General features: G+C 38.1%; 1 protein-coding gene across 2 annotated transcripts in view; it reads right to left on the reverse strand.

The window, feature by feature from the left end:
- RICTOR (RPTOR independent companion of MTOR complex 2) overlaps window positions 1-6,794 on the reverse strand; it is a 67,815-nt gene extending 61,021 nt beyond the window's left edge. For both annotated transcript variants that reach the window (XM_035902755.1, XM_009647326.2), the window contains exon 1: window positions 6,697-6,794. In XM_035902755.1, the coding sequence (XP_035758648.1) occupies window positions 6,697-6,780 (84 nt within the window). In that variant the 5' untranslated portion in view covers window positions 6,781-6,794. The remainder of the gene's footprint in view (window positions 1-6,696) is intronic.
- Between the last annotated feature and the right edge of the window lie 17,402 nt (window positions 6,795-24,196).

Consider the following 24,196-nt stretch of genomic DNA (forward strand, 5'->3'; position numbering starts at 1 on the left):
GTAGTGGAGGCCCCATCCCTGGAAACATTCAAGGTCAGGTTGGATGGGGCTCTGAGCAACCTGATCTGGTTAGTGGTGTCCCTGCTCACTGCAGGGACGTTGGACTAGATGACCTCTAGGGGTCCCTTCCAACCCAAAACAACCTATGATTCTATGAAGACTGGCTGGAAAGCTGCCTGGTGGACAAGGACCTGGGGTGCTGCTTGACAGCCGGCTGAATATGAGCCAGCAGTGTGCCCAGGTAGCCAAGAAAGCCAACAGCATCCTGGCTTGTATCAGGAATACTGCAGCCAGCAGGAGTAGGGAAGTGATTGTCCCTCTGGACTCAGCACTGGTGAAGCCGCACCTCGAATACTGTGCTCAGTTTGGGCCCCTCACTACAAGAAGGACATTGAGGTGCTGGGGTGTGTCCAGAGAAGGGCAATGAGGCTGGTGAAGGGTGTAGAGCACACGTCTTCTGAGGAGCAGCTGAGGAAACCGTGGTTGTTTAGCCTGAAGGAGAGGAGGCTGAGGGGAGACCTTATCGCTCTCTACAGCTGCCTCACCGGAGGGGGTAGCCAGGTGGGGGTCAGTCTCTTCTCCCAGGTAATGGGTGATAGGACAAGAGAAAATGGCCTCAAGTTGCACCCGGGGGGGGTTAGACTGGATATTAGGTAAAACTTTTTCACCAAAAGGATTGTCAGGCATTGGAACGGGCTGCACAAGGAAGTGGCTGAGTCCCCATCCCTGGAGGGATTTAAAAGACATGTAGATGTGGTGCTTAAGGGCATGGTTTAGTGGTGGACTTGGCAGTGTTACGTTAGCAGTTGGACTTGATGATCTTCTCCAACCTAAATGATTCTATCACATGTAAGTTACAGCAACCTATAAACTAAATGAGTTTATAAACAAAAAAAAGGAAAACAAAAAAAAAAAGGAAATTCTACCTTTGGAACTACTGCAAATGACTGAATTATGTTTGAGATTAAGAGACCTTTTTCCCCTTTCACAGGCTGCTCTCAAAACTGCATGAAGCACAAAATTTTGGGCGCCACATTCTGAGAGCAGACAAACTGGAAAAAGTGTAGCAGAAAAATGCAAAAGGCAGCTAGAAAACACACCCACGAAGGGTGAGCCATTGGGTTTATTTAGTCTAGGAAAAAAAAAAAACCTGGCAAAAGTCAAGGTTGGATTGATATATGTTTAAAAGGGGAAAAAAAAAGTCATGGAAGCTGCTATAAAGAAGATACTGTTCAGCTGGTCTCAATGCTTTGGGTATTTGCTCAGTTACGAATGTCTGGTCTTAAATATATTAAAAGGAAAAGTTTGCCACTTTCTTCTCATTTCACCTTCAAAAAACATTAGGCAGGTCAGTGATTCTGGCTCAAATGCAGTGATTTTTTTAGATGGCTGAATTCCTCAGAAAGCCAAGAAACTGTCACACGTTTGACTGTAACATTTAGCAATTAATATGCATGTCACTGTAGTACAAGTTTGTATGCAAGCAGTACCAGAACACTAAAATCTGCTATTGGCTATACATTGCTGTATTTCACTAAAATGGCAATGGATTATCATATAAAGTAAATGCATGGGATTATGCAAACACACTTTGTATTTTTCATATATCTTCTACATAAAATGTGTCTATATATACATTTAATAAGTTTTATATATTATATATATACACACACACAAACACACAGAGTATACTTTTATTGTTAAAACTGCCAATAACTCTAAAATTCAAAATTTGTGATATAATAGTCAATGAATGGGAATAGCACAGACTCTTTGACCATATGATTTAATATGAGGACAAAATGGTATTTATGCTAGGCCAGGCAGTGACTAACTTACAGTGAAGGTTTTTTTCATGTTTACTGTCAGCTATGAGTTTTTCATGCTACTTGGATGAGTCATAGCAATATGAGTAACACATCAACATGACTTGGAAACAGTAGCTCAAAACAACAAAACCGCAGGAGGTCAACAGCATACACAAGTTGAGTGCACACTGAGACCATTGAAATTTATGTTTAACAGAATAGTCATAGCAATTACAAGGTAAAAGTATGATATTATTCTATGCATCTGAAATGTAATTATTGTGCTGTAATTCTGGAAATACAGTTTGAACCATCACTTATGAGGTGGTTCAATATTTATGAGGAGACTACTTATTAGATCCTAGTCTTAAGATAAGTCCCTACTGAAATTGCAGACTCTGGATTTAGACCCCTTAGCTTTCCAGGTTTGTTCCACAGCTGAATGCCCCTAAGCAGATGTTCTTTTCCTAGCTGCTACATACTTCATCATGAGATTTCAAGGTTCACCCATAGTGGTTTAGCTACTTGGATGAACGTTACAGTCAGTCAATACTGCATTCTTATTGTAAGATACTTGGGTTTTGCAAAGGACAAATGAGACTCTAAAATGACGGACTATGAATCAAAGAGACACGGAATCCATGAAAGACTCTGTAACCCCACACTCAATCCATATCCTACTAGAAGTTAGCAGCATGGTCAAAAGCTAGCAGATACATAGAGCAGAATAGTAGAACCTCATTAAGTAATGACAGAATTCGCTTTGAGCGGATTGAAAATATAATTTTCCATATCACCGATGTTATTCAATTGCTAACTAAGCTAAAATGAATTTAGTTTCATTTTGTCCTTAAAGAAGCACCTTTCTTTTTGAATGAAAAATAGAAATCCCTATCCTAATCCTTCTACAATAATCCCTAATCTTTCTATAATAAAGGATTCTAAATAAATACTTCAGAAGATATTTTCCACTAAGTAAACGCAATTGTACAGTTCCTTCTGGTTTTCAGTAATTTACCACTTACTACTTCTCATGGGGGTGGGGAAAACCCCAAAGAAGTAACCATGATGTTTTTGTATTAATCAGCAGAAGTTAGGAAACTTCAAAGTGCTTGCTTTATGTAGCTGGCCATATAAATGAAAGATGGGTAATCCTACTCAGTTTACCAAAGCCAAAGGCACACACCATGCTTGTGAACCTGCTGTGACAACTGAAAGTGTCACTGACCATTTGACTGAGGTCAAATCCTCAAACAGTTTTCAGGTTAAAATTCAGGTTAGCTTAAATAGTGATACAGGTGGCTTGAAAGGAACAAGATTATTTTTGTCTAATACAGATTAGGAGTACTTAATGAACATTTCTGCCCACAAAACTGCAGCTTCACTTATCAGGTGATGAACAACTGATGAGGAGAATCAAAGTCTGCCACTGCTGTAATTCAGAACTAAACGTACCCTTCCACAGCCTGAGTATCACCAGAGTGGGAATGTTAATTTCTTGGAGCAGAAAACTTAACAGCACCTGTTGGGCAAGAACAACCCATGTTCTGCAGCCAAAGAGCCAAGAACATGAACATTAAGGTTTTTACTACTAGCTAAAAGCTGATAAAAAAAATACAAGTTTTTGTAAAATATGTATACAGTGTACTTTTCACAGTAAGCATGAGTGCTGTGGGGACTTGAACATCACTAGTTAACACTCTTGAAGGGAAAGACAAATGAAAAGGGAGTTACATCTCTTAGGCATGCAAGCTTCACATAAAATATCCACCCTACCTATCTGCAAGAATGATACTGTATCAAATCCTGTTGACCGCTGACCACCATTATTTAAATATTAAAGTTATTTAACTTCTGCATAAAATCCCGGAGTCCAGTTCTAGTTCAGTAATTTTTGAAGGGCTATCACTTCCCTTCTCCCTCAATAAAGGGGGTGTGAGGAACAAACCCCACCTTAAAAATCTAGTCCTCTTTCAAGGAAAGAAATCTGATCCTAACATACCTCAGATATCTTGAAATTAATATAAAACTTAACGTCTACCATGACCTCTGTCAGGAAAGTCCATGTTAACTTACATTACTTGTTTCCACACAAACACAAACATTTCGCTTCCCCCGACCAAAAAGTAGAACATTATTTCTTCCAAATGTGAGATTTGCCCAGTCTTTGAAGGAAAAATCTGGACCAGTGGGGAGCAACTGCTTAGACTAGTGCTGACATTTTAAGTATAGTAATACTCCAAGCAGGAGAGTTAAATTTTACAGTTTTTCTGTATTTTATCAGAAGTATGCTATAAAAAAATTTCAAAAGTCCACTCCCTATCCCTGTACTAGATAACCAGCAGTCTTCCAAAAATGGACCATAAAATGCAAGAATTTACAGACAAATCAAGTTCATCTTTAATATAATTCCAAGACAGGCTACAAACATGCTCAGCTTTTAGCACATCTATCTTCCCCGCATTCCTCACAAAGAGGGAACTGAGACTGTATCAATTCATGGTAGAAGACCAGAGTGCAAAAAGGAAATAAAACCATCTCCCCCAAGCTCCAGGCTTTCACTCTTAACCACTGGAATGAAAAACACAGAACTGTTCCAACCACAAGGCAGACAACACAATACATTTGCAACTTTTATTCTATTTTTGTTAACTGCACTTACAGTTCAAAGAAAAAAATCAGAAGAGTTTTCAAAATCAAATGTAGAAGTTATAAATTTATAAAGCAGATATTCCACAGAGATGAGTATAAGAACAAGTGCTAAATATTAGAGTAGGATGATTCCCTTAAACAGGGTCACTCTGATTCAGGATCAAAACCACGTCATGAACTACAGTCTCTGTCTTCAAAAGTCGTATTGAATTTTAGCAAATTGCTTTTCACAAATTCATCATTTCTTGCCAGTCTTAAGTCTAATTTATGAAAACTGTCCGTGTGGTTTTGTAAGTATTTTCCAATTTTAACACCAAGTAAGCATAAAGATCAAGTTCTTCAAATACTAAATTATGGAATTACTCAAAACTATCTTTAAAAAGAAATTTTGGGTTGTCCTTTAACTACAGTATGCGTATTTACTAATTTGCTACATTTATAGGTGCTTAACATCTGATTTTTCAATAGTAAAATCAACAGTGGTTTACGATCCACAGCTTCAAGTACTGACTTTACACTAGGAATCCCGTGTCTGCAAACCTAATCCATCTCTTTAATTTTAAGGCAACCAGAGAATTTGGAAGCACTCACATTTAGAAGTTTCCAGATTAGCACAAAAGGGAGATGCAGCTACACACTGGTCTTTCCTAGCAGAATAAAGAACCTTCTTGCAACACAGTTTGGAATCTCAGTAAAAACAGTAGCATTTTGTGAATGGTGGATGTCTCACAGTCAAAATAAGGCAATGACCCAAAGAAAAGATTTCAGTGTAACTTCAATTCCTCAGTGAATGCTATGCACCTACATTTGCTCTGAACCAACTCAGATTTTACTCAGCATTCACAAATTTGTTATTAATGCACTAGAAGATAAGTTTATTTGCTATTGTGATTTTGTTCTCAGTATTCACCGTCCTGCTAACTCCCATACTCAACCACTTAAATGCTGTTGAAACTTACAGGAAATGCTTTTAACAGACAAGAAGCATGCCTATTTTGAAGACTATCGTGCACATTTGTCCTTCTCATATTAACTGTCCCCCAAACCTGCCCCTGAGCATTTGTTCTTACACTTGAGATTGTCTCAAAACTGTCAAGTAGCCTCCTGGTTATCTTACTCAATAATTTGTCACCACCTCATCTACAACAACGATAATTTAACCTTACTTTACCAACAAAATTCTCCACTACTACCTTGTTTCATGGCTACTGATTGCACTATCTGTCGTCCATCACAGGAATTTGGGGTTCATCTTCAGGCATGTCGCCCTGTCTATGGCACTCTATGAGAAAGGTGTACAACTTACCAGCTCGTTCTGAGTATCAGCCCATCCATTCGTGTAAGACTTACACTGAAGCTCCAATGTCTCCTAGCTCACTAACTGCAATGCACTTTTCCCTTGCCTTGACAAATGGAATGCTGGTCCAACCACAACCTTTAGTATGCTACAACAAACCCTCTTCCTAACTCCCTGCCCACCTCCTATCAGTCCTCTCTACTCCCCTCCACATGTTCCTCATCCACTCAAAAAGTGGTACTTGCTGTGCTTCTGAAGGCCTTTCATAGACTCTTTCTTCAGCCTACACGCTAATACTGCATTAAGTTTTTAATTCTTGCCTCCAGTCAGCTCACAATGACAGCTTCCAACACATCTGTCATTTTCAAGCAAGTACCTGTCACATTCCCATGATTTAGAAGCATATATTTGGAAAAAGTACCTAAAAAAAAATCAGCAATGCAGACCATTTCTAGAAATCATCCCTTTAAATGTTTTTCACTATGAAAACTGCAGTGAAAGTTGAGGGTTACTATTCTATTAGTGTCCAAATCACTACATATCAAGCTCAAAGTCTTCCCCCTCACCATACTTCGTCAGTTTACATCCAGAGAGCCTGGCATTTCACATTTTTGATTCAATTCTGTGGAGCATGAACCAACCTATAGCTCTATTGGTGCAACTTAACCCATCAATTGGGAAATACTGCAGGCCTCTAAGCACTAAAATACTAGAAATGTTCAGCCAGCAGGACATGTAGACAAACTTCAGCAAAACCCTGCATTCACATATTTCTTTGCCACATGTTTGTTCCTTTCCTCTCCTACAGTATGTAGATTTCAAGTACTGTTCCATGCTATTAAGCTGTGTCATGAATCTCCCAGCCAATGTCTGGTAGAGTACATACAAAATATTTTACCTGTTTGATCACTTATTCAGTGACACTATTTGAGCTCTTACCTTAGTAAAATTATTCAAGTGACCTAGTTTTCTCATATTTGAAACACCTTGTAATTTGGCCACATTTTGGAGAATCTCTCTCATATTATCACAGGGTTCTGCAAAAGAAAACAGGTTATCATCAGACACAATTGCAAAAAAAAATATCAAAAATCTAAACATGCATTCAACACACAGTTTCCTAGATACAACAGGCACTCTCCCGGTCTTAATTAAGGATGCAGATCACTTTTGCCTCAAGAAGCATCAATTTGATTTATGCTTAGAACCAAAGTTCTCTAGAATAAATGCTAAAGCCCATGAAATTGAGAGATTCCTCTTTTAAAGTAGACTTTAATCAGTATCTTAGATTTACAGTTAACAAAGAAACCCACTTAGTGTCTGAAACTCCAGTCCTAACATCTCATAACTGAACTGCTTTATCCTTAATCCCCTTCTAATTTAAAGATAAGAAGTAAACTTAGAAGACAGCAGTAAAAAGATAGCATGTTACTGCCATACCACATGACTTCTTTTTTCCCTCCAGACAGAGAGTTGGTGGCATTTTGAGAAGACAGGACTCTCTTCTGCTCTCCATATTAGTATCTGTCCACATTCACCCTAAACTTACCAGAGGGCTACGACTTTCCAGTGACACGGGAAGTGAACCGCAAGGTAAGTAGGGGGACTGGGAATGCCTTCTCCTGGACCAAGAGTGAATTCATTCTAGGAATGAATCTCCTCCTCCCCTCAGGAGGAATGCCTCTCCTGAGGGTCCACCATCCCAACAGAAAAACCCCAACAAACCCCCCAAACCAGGATTCAGACACCAGTTGATGACCCTGCATTCTGCTGGGAAACGGACTACCAAACACGGTGAGAAGAGCCAGTATTGCCCCGCCTTTGGGAATAAGGCTGGGAGTTGAGGCAGAGTGGGACAAGCAGCACAAAGTGCGGCTGGGCACAGAAAGCTGCACGCAGCGCTCCTGTAACACAACCTGCAGTAAGGTCTGCACATGACAGTATTGCAGCAGGACAGTTTTCAAAGGGAGTTCTCATGGAGTCTTGGCTTAGACACTGTGTGATAGGCACTACAACAATGCTACCAACGTCCCTGTAGTTTGAAATAAATTAAATACCAAGGCTATGCTGGAGATGTGAACTGTTAGAAGTATTACATTACCAAAAAAATAAAAAATTGAGTTACATAAAATGAAGTCTTTAGAAAAAGCCTGAAAAGTCCGAACACCAACATCTGGAAAGCAGCAAAGAGAAGGGTTTTGTGTGTGGTGCCTCAGACTAACTTCAGTAAAAGAAACTTGCTTGCTACCACAGTATGAACAGCTACAGCTGAATATGTGGCATACACATAGTCTTTTATTTCCCTGTTCGTCCTGAAAGGATATTTGTATATTTTTCATTATACAAAGGAAATTAAGTGTCAGAGATGTAAAGAAAGCACCTTCTTTACCACCTCTCTACAAACCAAGCTGAGTTTTTTTTTTTTAATCAACTTATATAGTTTAAAAACTTTTAAAAAGCAACAAATTTGAAAAAGCAGACGTAACTAGCAATCTCACTGGGATACATGCAGAACATATTTGGAAGGACAAGACCCTGTACTTGCACTACCATCAGGAATACAAGACAGTATTTAAAGATTTAATACATCTACAGGTAGGCACCTGAATTAAGGTGTGGAAACCTGTAAACTCATTGTAGTCCATGGAGATCTCATTTATCAGCCAACAAAGTGGAAAACAGTTAACTTGACTAGCTGCAAGATGCCCGCTCAAGGGTTAAGGTGAATTGATTGTATTGACTGCACTGCTTATAATAAAACTGTAGCCCATGTACAGACATGCTACTGCCACACCACACACAATTGTGATTTTTTTTCAGACAAAGGATCAGCAAGGTTTGGGGAAGACAAGACAGGCTCCTAAATGTGAAACGAAACATGCAGTAACTTTGAATTTCATTGGAACGTGAGCATGTATCTCTTTGAACCCCCTCCAACCCAGCCAAAAAAGAAAAAAAAACAAACCCAAAACAAACTCAACCAACAACCACTTTGATACGATCACAGAAATTAGAGTCAGTGAAAATCTTACTAGATCCACCCCAAGTTTAGGATTCCTCTGCGTAGTTCACTTTTCCAGGGCTTAACTCAGTTTGAGGGGTTTGCAGTATCACAAGCCACAGCAACAAGACAACAAGAGAAACACTGAAAACAAGTAGGTTGGGATAGTTATGGCACTACAAATAGTTAACATCAAACCCCTTCATTTCAAACGAACACAATAGGAGAGAAAAATAACTTACTCATAAGTTGGTTTCTCTGAAAATACAATTTGGCTGATTTCTACACTTTGGCCTGCCTTGGGTAGTGGGTGGGAATTTCCCTGGCTCACACCATTTCTGGACCTGTAACATACTCCACTACACCACAAGAAAGATGAGGTGCCTTAGAGTTCTCCAGAATGTTTTACTTCAATTCCCTGGAGAATGAGCAGCAACAATGATTTTCAAAAATGACTGGAAATATGCTTTTAAGTTTTAATTTTGATAGTGCAGATGACTACATACTCAAGATAAACCTCTACCCAAACTAAGCTCACTATATGGACTGGGAAGACCACGAGACTAGCCCAGGAAACCTCTTGTATGTCACTGGCAATCAACATTTTTCTTCACAATTACCTGATAAGAGTGGGCACTAAATCAGAAATGAGCAAGGTGTGCTGCGCAGAAAGGCAGACAATTTGGATGTGAAGAAACCAGGACATGATGATGCTACCACTTCTCACGTTAACAATTCTGTAGCAATGGAAAACCTTTTTAACATGGCTACCTAATTAAAATGTGCACTAAACCCATTTTACTCCATGTGTGTATGAAAAACTGTACGTACAGCAACTTTTCCTCACTTAGTTCTCCTGCTGAGAAAAAAACGCCTCATTTCTAGAGACACAGAAAAGTTTGACAAAAACCCTCTTTATAGTACTCTGCAGAACAGCCAGGTATTTCCCAGCAGCTTTACTGGCAGATAAGTAATTTGAGCAATGTGGGGATTCCAGTATAAGATCTACAGCACTGTGAGAAAATTGAGAACATTGCAGACATTTCCACTACTGGATTGGTAATATGAATACAGCAAGTTAGCTGGCTCACACCTTGATAGATCAACAACACTACTGCTGTAGAAAAAGCAAGATAGTAAAGAAATAAAGACCCTCTAATAGCATACTACCTCAGAAAGAACTAAGATTACAGAATCCTTGTTGGTCAAGCTTTGTCAGCTCAAGTCTTCCTTTAAACTTTGGAAGAACCGTATTACAAAAAAATATCTTCAAAAAAAGTTAACAAAAGAATTGAGACGTATTAACTTCAAGGAAAGACCAGCTACCCTGTTTTTCCTCTTCTGGAAATACATCATTAGAAAGCAGTAGAAAATGTACTTAGTTACTCAAATGTGACTCATTTTTATATGAATAAAGCCAAGGTAGCCAAGCCTAACAGAACTTCACGTCGCAGATGTAAAAGAATTTAAGTAACATAATATGACTTCATAAATGGAGATACAGTCTCTTGCTAGTCTGTCCCTTACATTAAAATGCACTTGAAAATAGACTAAATAACTTCTGGATTCTACCAGCTAAGCCATGTGGCTTTCCTGTAATCGAAGATCAGACCCAGCGCTGTATTTACAGTTGGACTCTATCTTAAAGGTCTTTTCCAACCAAATGATTCTACACTTCTATTGTATCTTCCTGTCAAAAAAAAATCTCATGCAACAGCATCGAAGAAAATAGATTAATGCAGATACAGAAGAAACGTGGCACAAAATCAGAGACTGACCTCCCAAAAGAAGAAATACCATGGCCTTAACATTTCATTGCCAAGCTTAACAGCTTGTGTTGGTGTTGACAATGACTTAAGTTTTTTGTTGTTTGGTTTTTTTGTTGTTGGTTTTTTTTTTTTTTTTTTAAGCACCCCACTTCAGACCCTTGCTGCAGATATTTCTTCACTCCAATTAATCCTTTCTCTCTAGCTTTTGAGAATTTTTTGCTTTTCTATCTCAAAAACAAAGAGAAGCTACTTGCTATAATTTTAAGACCCCTCAGAAGTCTATTCTTCCCTGACTTACCTCATTTATTACTGAGATGTTGACTCATCGAGCTGGCCCATACCAACAACCAAGCATCTTCACATTCTTTCCCATTGTGCTTCTGAGTTGTGCGAAATGACAGAGCTGATCTTACAGCTTTCTTCTGCCAAAGGTGCACAACCCCTTCCCTTAGTCTCCTTCACTCTACCCTGTCCCACTATATGATAGACCCTATCCTTCGCACTACTCCAGCACCCATTGACTTCATATTAAAATAATTCTGCCAACCGACTCAGAAGAATACTTTTCATTCTTTCAGCTATGTTAGTTTTCTGCTAGGTTAGAGAGTCAACTGAACACTAAAGTCTTACAAAAATCCGCACAGAAGTGGCTGTGCCACTGAGCCATTCACAGGTAGAGTGCTGGAAACAGGACTTACCCTTTCCAGAAGAGACAGAAAAAAAGACTGCCTTCTTCCCTGCACTTTTATGCTTGGCAAATTGTCCTGACTGATGTACACAAAGCCACCTTGCCTCAGATCTCATCTAAAAACTTGTTGATATATACAAAAATTTCAAGGCAGCACACTTGTGTTCTGCAACAACAGCTGAGCCTGTTGATCATTACCGTCTCATTTTCTGTGAATCTGTTTTCTTTTTTTGCACTGCAAGCACCTTGAAGTAGCAGATATCTTTGTTCTGTGTACTTCTGTTACACCAAACACCGCTTCTCACCCACAACTGTTTGCGCTGAATAACACCCATTGCATACAATGATAATCTTTAGCACAGAGTGAAATTGGTGTTTTTAAAACCCTAGCCTCAAGAATTCCGTGAATCTCTGCAAATTAAAGTCAGCCATAGATGCATGCATATTAAAAATCTTCAAAGTTGTGTTGTTGTCTGGTTTTAAACTCTCATGACCTTCTGGGGATTCACTGATTTTTTCACCCCTTCAGGACGGTGACATTGTTTTTCCCTAGCACGAAGCATGATTCATTCTGACAGATCCCATTCTCTAGAGAGAAAGAACACAGCAGAGCTCCAGCTACACAAAACAGCTAGTGCTCCAACTAAAGCAGGGATGAAACAAGACCAGCAATAGCTATATTAGCACACGTGACGACTCCTTTCCCCTGACAGATTTAGCAGCATTGTTTGACCACATTCAGTACGCTAGCAACATGCCAGTTCACTATTCTGTTATGCACGTGAATAAAAAGCAAACAAAAAGAATGGTAGGCTTTAGCACACAAATAATTTGGTAACTCTGAAGTCAAGCATAATGAGTTAAACTGAGTGTATATTTTATATGCATCACTTGGTAGATGCTAGGATAGTAGCTGTACACACTAACCGACGTACGTACAGTAAATACACTCTCAAGTGAGAGACTGCGCTAGCAGCTGCTATCACACCTACTAGAATCATAGTGCCAAAAAGTAAAATAAGAGACTAAATACACCTAAAGACTTCTCTTAAAGAAGGTACTTCACTACGGGTAAGCATTTTATCGTTGACTAAGAACACAAGAGATACCTTCCTCTTACTGAAGGAAAGAATCACAATATAGATGAATGATCCTGGTGCACTTACTATACACCTCTATACTTATTAGAGGGTTTTAAAGTCTAAGTGCTATGCAACTGTATATTGCAAAGCTGCTTCTAGTGGCTTGTTAAACCACATGCTGCCAAAACAAAAGAAGTTGAGTGAAACACATATCAACCAGAACCATTAATGCACTGCTCTCCAAAGCAATGAAACATTAGAAATCAGCTACTTAAACATCAACCAGAACCATTAATGCACTGCTCTCCATTTCCACTGAAATAGTAATGAGTTATCAGTTAAAAGCAATGAAACATTAGAAATCAGCTACTTAAAGGTATCTGTGTAAGCCTAGATGTAATCAGTCTGCTAAAACACTTTTTTATCAACACCTTTATTAAAGAAATTAAACACCAATGAGAAGGCATATCCTTCCATTATCAACCTCCTTAAAAAAAAAAAAAAAAAAATCAGGACAATGATGTAACCTCTCATAACATGAAGCATTTTAAATTTACATCTAATTCAAAACATGGAAACTGCACAGTAGGAAAACAACTAGGTTCCAAGAACAATGGAAGAGAAAGCTACAATAAAAAAGCAAACTGGAGGACACAAAGTTCACCCCTGAATTATTTATACTGACACATCAACTCCACTTTGCCAGATTCAAAAAATTTAGCGCATGAACAGTTTTCATTCAGACTATGATTTTTAAAACCACAGTAACACATGTTTAGACTGAAGGTATGTCTCAATTTATAAGGTAAAACCATAGAAGTAACTGTTTGTAGTATCAAGTTTTCGTAGTTACTATTATGTTGAAAAAATGTACTGAATACTAAGCCAGACAGAATTTCAACAGTGATGATAGAGGATGTCTATTATCACACTTGAATCAGTAACATGCAAAACACTTTGCACTTGTGTAGTGTGACATATAAGTTTTGCCAAATAATTCTCATAAATTTGAGATTAAAAAACCCACAATAACAAATCTTAACAATTGAAAAGTACAGGTGACCAAAACAAGTGATTTCTGCAGAATGTACCTAGAGATTTATTTAGTCTGATTCCTATAGCTTCCATAAATGAACTATACATAAAGCACTTTGTTTTGAATACAAGAGAGACGTTCCAGTAACTCACGTTCATTAAAACAGAAAGAAAATAAAAGATAAGAACTCAGATTATTTTCACTCTTGCTGCTTAAGAAAGCTAGGAATAGATGAAAGTGGCTCAGTAACACAGAACAAAGCACGCCTCCTCTCTTTCACGGCAGTCAGCAAAGAAAGTAAAAGAACAGATCTTCCTATATCAATCAGGTAGAAATTAACCTTCATATTTGCAAAAATGTCTATTAACTAGAAAGCAGTGCCAAAGACAGCATATCTAAGGTAGGATCCAAGAATCACTAGAACCACAGATAAGAAGAAAGTCTTGTATCAGGATTACACATAGGAGTCTAAACCTTCACATTTAGCTCTGTAGATCTAGACTTACACATATATCCTTCTGTAAGTAAACAGGAAAGCAACAGTTAAATGCCTACTGTGACTGTAGAGATTTCTTTTTTGCAGGTGTGCATAAGATCTTGTAAATTAAAGGTAAAGATCTTGTAAATTAATATTCCTAAGTATGGATAAAGGTGGCAGGAAATACACATTCTGGTGTTGCAGTCAGCTTGAAGCTGTGACAGGAGTTAAAAAATGGACCACTTTCCAAATTACTGTCTTATTATTTCTAACCAAGACAACGAGAGTGTATGTGTAGAAAAGCCATCCTTACATCCTCGCCCTTGGAATTTCATTAATTATTCCCAATATGTGATCTTGTACGCCAGATTTGTAGACAGTGTTTCTTTACTGCTAAAACTTGTGAAAAACAGGTTTTATAGTTGAAATGTGAACAGCTTTTCTAGCATCTAAAGCTACAGTATTACTAGTTAAACAGAAGCACAGAACAAAACTGAAGATTGGCTACATTATTTTGGATTGCTAGAGACAAGCTTAAAACACCTTTAAACTTTGAACACAGAAAGAGAGAACTGAAGTGTCATGCCAACGGATAGCTACAATGCTGATTTGAAAATTAATTACATATACCTTTAGATAAGCAAACTATTCTTTAAATGCTTTATAGCAGTACACAGACTACTGTCCTGCATGAGTTTCCTCAAAGACCAATTATAAAAACGATAATAAAGTTAGGACTACGTAAGATACCAAGACAGGTTTTAAAAAGTGCTGTTCTTCAAATAATTTGTCTATTCATGGAGGACTAAATCGAACATTTGTTCTCTATTTAAATTTACAGTTAGGTCCTCAACTCTCAGGAAGACATGATGTTAATGCCAAGAATCTTAGCAGTCATTCTTGGTATATACAGTCTTTGTGTATTACATACTTATTTCCCCCCTCCCCCATGAAAAACATACCATCTTTCTACAATTAGACACACAACTGTAATTACTGCACACTATTATGACTAAAACCAAGTTGAGATTAGTCTCCTCTCTTATTTTCACTTCACAGTAAAGCAGAAATATAAATTATTCCAGAATACGCAGTTAAACTTTATAAGAACTTCCTCTGAAACTTTCAAAAGTTTAGACATTTAAAAAAAAAGGGGGGGAAAGAAAAAGGAAGACAAAAAGAACACAAACCGAAGCACAAAATGCTGGAGGCTGGGGAACACTCCATAGCAGCACAACTATGTGTTTGCTTGTCCTGATGTTCTACTCTGTCCTCTGCATCAACCACCATCTACTGTCAAAGACAGGACACAAGGCTGGAGTGACCCAGTACAGCTATTCTTATGCTCAAAAGCCAGTAAAAGGATGTAGGATAAGGCTTTCCCAGACTCACAACATCAGTTATGCTGGTATATAAAACAAATTAATACTTTCCAGAACATAAACTATGAATTTGAATGGTGAACATGAGTTTATTGCAATGGTTTAGAAAATTATCTTCAATTCCTCCAACCCGTCGTCTTCTTTTCTGACACCAATTCTAGAAACAGAAAATTCAGGACAGTCACGATTTTTAGTTGCTTTCAGGAACTTCACATCATGCAACTACGATTTGGTGAGTACATCAGGCAAATCTCCCTTCAAAACAACTCAAAAGTATTCTGGACATTTATTTTCTGAATATTGTCAAACTGACAAGCAAGGTAATAATAATATAGTTGCCATTTGAAGAATATTTGTGAAAGGGAGAAATATGATGATATCTAAGACTCTATTCCCAATTAACATTCTGATTCTTCTCTGCATCATTTGAATTTGTTGAAGAACACAAGAACATAAATGTTGTCCAGTTAAATGGCCCTTACTGATAAACCCCCAGCTGCCCCCAGAAATACCCTGTTAGATAGGATGTCACATAAGAACAAAATGCCTAGTAATGTTAGCAGGTGTAGGATCACCCAGTTTGCCAATGCAGACATGAAGGGCAATCTGGTAAGGCATGGAAAGAGCAAAGCAGTTAACATCCTCAAATTCAAACATTAAGAAAGGCACACAACTAGAAACAAGTAATTCACAAACAGCAAAACTACAGCAGGAAACCTTTAAACTGTGGCAAGTGTGCAATGTAACTACCCCCCTGAAAATGCTTAACGGGAAGATTTCAAAACAGTGCACAGACTGATGATGCTTGGGAACTTCAGTCCCTCATACCAGGGACAGGACAGGTCTTACCCGTCTGCAGCTGTGACTGTTCAAGACTTTTACTGTTTCTCCTGAAAAGGTCATTTTCAGAGTGAGGGCAGGAAGCATCACATTTTTAAGTTTCACAACAAGATCAAAGTGAAATTCTTTAAACACAGAAGACACCTAATCTGTTGGTCAGTTTCAACTTAGAGAAAAATCTGTCCCACTGAAGTAACAGGCCAACCTAAAAAGCTGAGCTGGAAACACCACATTTATGGAAACAGCAAAATTTTTTTCATTTCTTTTTTTTGTAAAAAAACCCAGTAAGTCTACGCATGAGAATCACATATGGTTTGCATAAAGAAGGAGATGAATATATTCTAAATTCTCTAGATATGAGGTTGCTAATGCTGAATTCTGACTTCACTGGTGCTCAGAAGGTAACAAAGGAAAAAGATTACTTAGAAATTTAATGAGTTTTTTTTAAAAACAGTAATTTTCAGGAAACATCTGTTCCCCATAGCCCTGGTTTTTTATAAAGTAAATGTTTTTAAAAATATATATATTTTAGTTATAGTCTATGTACACTTCAAGCAGGAAAAAAAGGGAATCTTTCATGCAGCTGAAATAAACAAACAAAATCCCTGTATTGTTCACTATACATCTTTACATGAAGAGATTAATGAAATTATTCTGTTACTCTTTTATAATTATTATACATTTTTCCATAAATCAAGGACATACTGTTTTGCTTTAAATACCTCTATGCACAAGTATCCCTACTCATCATTCTCTACTGTTAAATCAACAGCTGTAAGCTGTAGTTCATTCCACAATAAATAAGATTTATGCAAATGGGGTACAGAGACGTACCTTTCATTTTAACCAGGTGATAACTGACAGTAGCCATTTCAAACATGGGTGAGTAACTGTCCTAGCTCATCTTTACCATTCTCACACCCTTTTAGTTTTACACTCACAAGGTTACTCTAAGTATCACTGATAAGCAGCATGAAATTTTAACTATCCATTTCTCCAACTCAAAGAGAACTCAAAAACTTAGTGTTTTTCATTTTACATCTCAGACAATTAAGCATATTTAATTTCTACAAAATAAATACTTTTAAGAGTAGCTTTCTGAAATGTTCCAGGAGCAGCTACAAATGTCATCTGCAGATGCAGACAAAACCGTAGCAATAAGTAGCACTTGGACTAAAATGAGCATAGAAAAGTCTAGATAGTGAAGAACAAAACCAGTAATTTAGAAACAAAATCTTGCCTTTTAGGAGAACTTTCATACAGGCTCTATAACTCAGACTAATTTATTAATGAACAACGTTGATTCCAAGGATACCGTTGTTCAGGCAGAATTGGGAGAAGAGACTTCCTCATAGTATTTAGCTGCCCAAACCTAGGCCACCATTGAGGTGCAGCTTGCTACACTCTGATGAATACAACAGAAACATAAGAACATGAGCCCTACAGCACTTTCAGGTACGTGCTAACAGTAAAATTCAGTCGCGTAACTAAGAAAATGCAACTATAAGTAGGGCATCTTTGGTTTTTTTATTGGGTTTTGTGGGGGTTTTCTCACTTACGCACCTTTACCAGCATTCCTCCTCTTCACCAGATGCAAGGATTTGGTGAATACACTCTTCACTAATCATGCTCTCAAGTTTTGCTAATTCCTACTTTTTTCCTGATGCATTCTACCCAAATTCTACCCAAATTTTCCACCACCACAACAGATGGTTGCAAATGGAAAAAAAAACACCAAACATTCCCACAGTATACACTACTATGCTAATACCACAGATTTTTAAACTGGACTAAAGGAAAATACCTTTTCTTGTGAGAAGGAAACCTACAAGCACTCCAGTTAAAACAATGTCAAATATCAGTCAGCACTTGTGCAGCAGTGTTACAGCACCTTCCCTTCTGTATCAGAACTCATAACAGGAGTGCTGCCGGGTGTGCAAATTCATCTGCACGAGGGTATAAGCATCTGCCAGCCTGCATGCAGTTAAAAATACTTCCAATGAAGACCAAACCTCTAATTTTATCTAATCTTGTGTGTAGTTATCAAAGCCTCAAGTCACATGCTTATGTCTTAGTTGTAAGAAGCTAGCTGGTTTTAAAGTAGATGACTAGTGTCGTTTATTATTTTTTAAAAAAGTGTCAAGCAGTAATCTCTATTAGTATGAAAGATAAAAAGCCTATCTGATTTTTCAGTACATTCCCCCAAACTAGTCAGCCATCATTTCTACACCAGTTCTCAAGCCATCCTGTAACCCTGTTGAACACCATTCTTTTCTGCGGTGTTTGGGTTTGTATTGATATAAACACTTGGAAAACAGTTTTTTCACTAGAACTGACTGTTTCACTTCTTCCCACTTTAAAGAGAAAAACTCTACCTGATGTTGAGCATCTCTTCTATGTTATTAGGGAAAAACTTCCAAGATTGCTAGGTAATTGGTAAAGTATGCATGAAGATCGTGAGATTGGGCAAATAAGTGATGTATTTCTTTCTCGGAAGGCTATTGTTGACATAGCTTCCTTATTTACTGTAATTATGATGAGGGGTGTGTTTCTTTACACAGCATCTACATTGGATAGGCTCTGACAAAAAAAAAAATTCCTGAAACTAAGCATTGCATTAATCTCAAAAGGAGGCGGGGTGGAGGGCAGGGAAGGAAAAAAACCTGAAAAACATTTATGACAAAGACTAAAACATTCTTATCAAGAAGGCAGCAGAAACTAGACATTTTGGTACTTCAACAATTTCTAAGATTCACATGACAGGAAGGAAAAAAGCAAAGTACTATAATGTTGTGGAAACACAGCATTTCTTAAACACCTAAGAAGCTATTTATACAGACTCAAATTGCAGAACAATCTCTTTTGTCAAATATAAACAGAAACCACAAGATATTAGAGAAGTCATTTTATTCTCTGCCCTTCAGAAGAAGTGCTGACATTTGTTGACCAATCTGAACCACAGCAGCAAAAACATAAAGCACCCACCCACAAAAACAAGTTTAGAGATGCTATACACAAAAAACTTTGAAGACAGATATGAACATAGATCTTGAAAGATATGATACTGCCCAGCTCCTACAGATACCTTAATGCTAGGTAAGCAAGTCACAAAGTTTTAAAGTTGCCTTTTGTTAAGATTTTTCCTTCAATAAAAATGCTGTTCCTGTTTTCAAGAAATGAAAAGTGAAAATATTGCAAGCATACGCCATTTTAGCAGTTCCGAGAAGTCTGAAGATTGTAAAAGCAGTAATACTTTAGGAAGGAAAGCCAAAGGTACACAAGCGTGATTCATCTAACCAGGGCAGTGCATTTTATACAATCCCAAAACAGCGGTCAGGTAAAGCACAAGTGCAGGCAGGAAAGCTAAGTGTATGCCTTAATTCTGGAGCACACATACTCAGCACCTGTAACTCTCTTACTTTTAAAACCTACCAAAAGTTCACGTTGCCCAAAAAGCTAGCAGGCCACCAACACTGATCACTTCCTCTTTGGTCTCCCTGTATTAAAAAACACCAATATACAAGAATAATACAGTAGAAAATTTCTCAGACAGCAAGACAAGTAAGATCTATCTCCAGCTGTTTTTCAAGTTGTCCCTTTATATCTCAGAAGAACTGAAAAAAATGTTACTAATTACCTTTTTGTTCCTATTATGGCTTCTGTTACAGATTCACAAACAAGGGAGAAAAAAACCAGCTATTGTTCTGTACGATCTGCTCTAACACAAGAAACCTGCCATAGTTACCAGTTACAACATTGGCATACCACAAAGCAACGATGAATGGTGTCCACACATTTTGTTTATTTGGGTATTTTTAAAATACTGTTTCTACAGCTTGGTGGAGCCCCACTTCTCCGTATTTTCAAGCCAGACCACATATTGCAAGCGTATGCAAAGAACCTCTTACGAGCTTTCTGTAGCAGTCTTGCCATTAGTGTGGAAGAACTGCCTTTGAGCCACCAAGAAAGTATACACCAGCTACCACCTCTGCACTGGTTCTCTACTCCCTTGCGGCAAGCACTCAAAAGCATTTTTTTCCCTCCCCCACTACTGGAGCTCTCAGTATCAGACAGGTGCGCAGTGTCCCTCCTTGCTTCTTCCATATCGATGAAGGAAGCTGGAAATGGCATGGTCATCAAATCTCAAGCTGAATTTGGAAACAAAATTCATCCAGCCTTCTTTGACTATCCCACAAATAACCCTTAAAAATGCCCAACATTTTTGTGGGCTATAAACTGTGAATAGCATCCTGAGATGTTTGCCCTGCATGCAATGCATTACAATTTGCCGTGTGGGTACATGGAATCAAATACAACATGCTTTAAAGTCATACAAGCACAGAAAGAAAAGTAATACAGTTCAGATCTCGTGAAGTTGAATGGAACTTCCTATCTTTTATTTTTACCTACATTACAGAAGGAAATGGTGGAGAATGAAGGCAAAAAGGGAAAAGGGTATTTTTTCAGATAACGCTAGCCACTTTTGCAAAACTCACTCTCAGGGAGAAAAAAAGCCAGTTTTCTCAGCTACTTTATTCATATCTGTCTCACATTGTAGCTAGAAGACTCAACATTTACAAAACAGAGAATTAGCTGTACAAGAAAAGCTGCTAAATTGAAGTAGTATCTTGTAATGCATGCTTATTAATAATAAATGAAAGTAGTGATGTTGGAGATGGGTACACTTCAGTTAATTAAAGAGTCCAGTATCAGAAAGTGAAGACTGTTAGCCTCATAAAGGAGGAAATGAAGACATACAGACATGAAGAGCACTCGACCATCAGCACCCTTGTATCTCTCCAAAGCTTCAGTAACTGAACAAGCTCTGAGAAGTTCCTAATAGCCATTGCAGACCCAGAGTTACAGGAACCCACGAGAATGGGGATCCCTTGCAGGAAGGACATTTAAATGAGCCTGACTACAATTAAGGCACTGTGAGACATGGTTCTCAACTATGCATGTTCTAAGCTACTTCGGCCTTCACAAGACAAAGGCAACAGCTGAAACTCCAACAAAGGAAGACATGTTGGTCACCCAACAGGATAAGGTGATTCAGCTAAAAGGACAGCAAAGAACTTAGCAGCAAATGAAGCATGGATTACACGAGCCTTTTACAGTGCCCAGGGGTTTGGGAGGTATAAAAGCTTCCATAATGCAGCTTGGAATAACTGTAAAACAGTCAGAAACAAAGATGAATTATGCTAAAAACATATAATACTTGTATCATGGTTACGTACACAACCATGACCGGACTCAATGCAAGATTCCTACCAAATGCACTAACCTGGTTGATAACTCCAGTTGTCCTTCCTGGCCTTAAGAAGTTACGAGCTTGATTTCAGTAGTCTAATTAAACCAATACGCCTCATCCCATTGCTAATTCCTTCCAGATGACTGCAATGGGAGTTGCACTGGTGGTGAGTCTGCCCTCCTTTTCTGTTCTATTCTGAGCAGGTAATGTAACACAAGGCCAAAACCTGAGTACTCTGAATCCCAGTTATTAATGGCAATTTTGCAGTCAACAGAAGACATGACATATGACCTTAAGTAGACAAAAGCAATAAGTCTAACCTGTATCTGCACAGTTTTTTCTTATTATACCAACATTATGCCCAACAATACTTGTTCTGGGGACAGTTTTTTCAGCATTGATTCAGCAAACTGATTTTCTTAAGAAAATTTTTGTCCCAAAAGAAGATTTATCAGAATACTCTTAAAAGACAGGGTACAGCCAGGGCTGAGTGGCCCAGAAGGCTTTTTTTAAAAACAAACAACACACCAACAAAAAAACCCACAGAAGCAGCAAACCAGAGACTTTACATTATCATCTTTAACCAGGCTAATTTTGTACATACAGAGTTCACACACACACAAATACACATAATGTACCATCGTATAAAATGCCTTCCATAAACATTATTATACATAATTTTTAAAAAGGCAGAGGATCAAGAAGCTCCAAAGAGTAAAACCCTACTATACCAGCCATGGTAAAAACATGTAAGAGAACAACATGGTGTTTTCTGGGAAAAACATGGGCAAGGCTCAAACTACAGCAGCAGAGAATAGAGCAGACAAAAAGCATGCAGAGGAAAGTAGATCAGCTCTACAAGCAGCAAAGCACTCCCCAAGTCTTGCTGCACAAAAAGCCATGAAGAAGTAGGACCCAAAGCAGCACAAACAGGCTAGCACCCTCTTAGTTCTGAAACAGTTAATAACAGTGCTGGCCTCTTGCATGGCAAGAGCACGCTCCAGTAGACAGTCCACAGGTATAGACTAGTGAAGGTCTGACTTATATGCTAAAGTCACATTCGTCAAGCCATCACTAACAGGAACCTGTTTAAAACAAGTCAATACCAATACAATTTCATGTTTGTAATAAAGAGGCTACTGTAACTAGAAGCATACGGCTGAGGCACTGTTTATGGTGATTCTCTACTTTGCTCAAATCAGGTATTTCACATTAATCAACACAAAGTTCAGTTGTCTGGGGAAACAAAAAACATTAGAATATTCTTCTAAGTTACCAAAAACATGAGCCCTATGTGATCTGCTCAACACAGTGAATCAAAACAGTGTAGTATTAGTACAGAATTAACGTAACAATTTAAAGTATTTAAACTAATCGCTTATGTAACTATTCTAACAGCTGGAAAAACAAACATTCATTGTGTTCAGTGTGGAAATCAAGTTAGCATCTAGCTTAGTTAATGTCTTGCTGAGCCTTTTTAATTTTTTACTTTTGTTTTCTCTTTAAAATGAAGTTAATACCTACTACGGATAGCTATACGATTACGGATCATCAGCTGTAGTTTCTCTGACAAAAAAACCAAAGCCCCCACTGTTCTGATAAGGGGTTCACAACTAAATTTAAAGCAGCTTCTTATTCCACTGCAACCACCACAACAATGATTTTTATTTTTTTTTAAACAGGGGCTATACACAGTCACAGTGCAAAACATCTATGTTTATTTATATTACATCTTACCCAAGAGCCTCTTTTACAATACGATATGCATGAAGTAGTTATACTGCTACTACTACAGATCTCATGGACTCAGTAGGTGGCTGAAAACACCTCATGGCAAGAATCAGTATCATAATGACAGCTGCCTTTTGAATTCTGAGTAGAAGATTTCAAACAGACCACATCTAAAAATTAACACTCCGGCATTTAAATTTTGTGTACTGTTCTTTCACATCACAACACTCCAGTATGCTCTACAACATTAAAAAGTTACTAAAGCCATTCATTAAAACCCCAATTCTGTAAATTTCATAAACAGATAACATTGCTTGCAGTAGTAATCGTGTCATGTCTTTGAACTGTTAAGGCCTCTGTCCCACATTTTGTTGATGAAATTTTCACTCATTTTAATTTCAAAGATAGTGTCTCACTACAGCAATCACATCCATTTGGAGATAGGGTGGGAGGAGACGTAACAGCCTGCTTCTTTAAAACTGAAAAAACCTCAGTGCTTTTCCCAAGAACTAAAATACCTTGTAAATATATGTATACGCAGAGCCCATGATAAAACTGCTTAATAAAAAAACTCTAAACACAGATCATTCTGGGGGGAAAAAAAAAAAAAAAAAGACTTGGAGGTGGGATTGTTGACACAGCCTCTTACTAAGCTGAAAGCTTTATTGATGCTGCTAATATTTGTATTTCCTTTACATTTCACAGTCCACTTTTATCTCATTGATTCTGTCATTTCCCTGCCTACTTCCTCATGAAATGGATTAATTGAGGACAGCAGCAGCCCTGAAGCAGAACAGTTATAGTACAAGCACCAACTTTATTCCCTTCCTCAGACCAAGATCTTCTGCCCTAGGGAAGATCATTGCTTCTAGTGGGCTGGTTTGTTTTCTGCATTTTACTCGGCTCTTTGGGAGAGTAGAACCCTTACCTTAGCTCTCAGCAAGGCAAGATGAACTACACACTTGGGTAGGGAACGAGTTCCTATTTGTCTGAGACAAAATTAGTGTGTAGCAGATGTTATTGTTGCTTCCTTCCTCTCATCCCCCCCATACATCTGAGAGCAGTGGAGGATGTTTGGAGCAACGTAACAAGTAAACGGGAGACGAGTGCCTTCTGTTCTTCCAGCAAGAGGCTCACGACAAGCACCGTGCCCAGCCTGCCTCGCACAGGCAGGGAGACAC

The sequence above is a fragment of the Egretta garzetta genome, unplaced genomic scaffold (genome assembly GCF_000687185.1).
Source record: "Egretta garzetta isolate BGI_Z169 unplaced genomic scaffold, ASM68718v1 scaffold59, whole genome shotgun sequence".
NCBI lineage: Eukaryota > Metazoa > Chordata > Aves > Pelecaniformes > Ardeidae > Egretta > Egretta garzetta.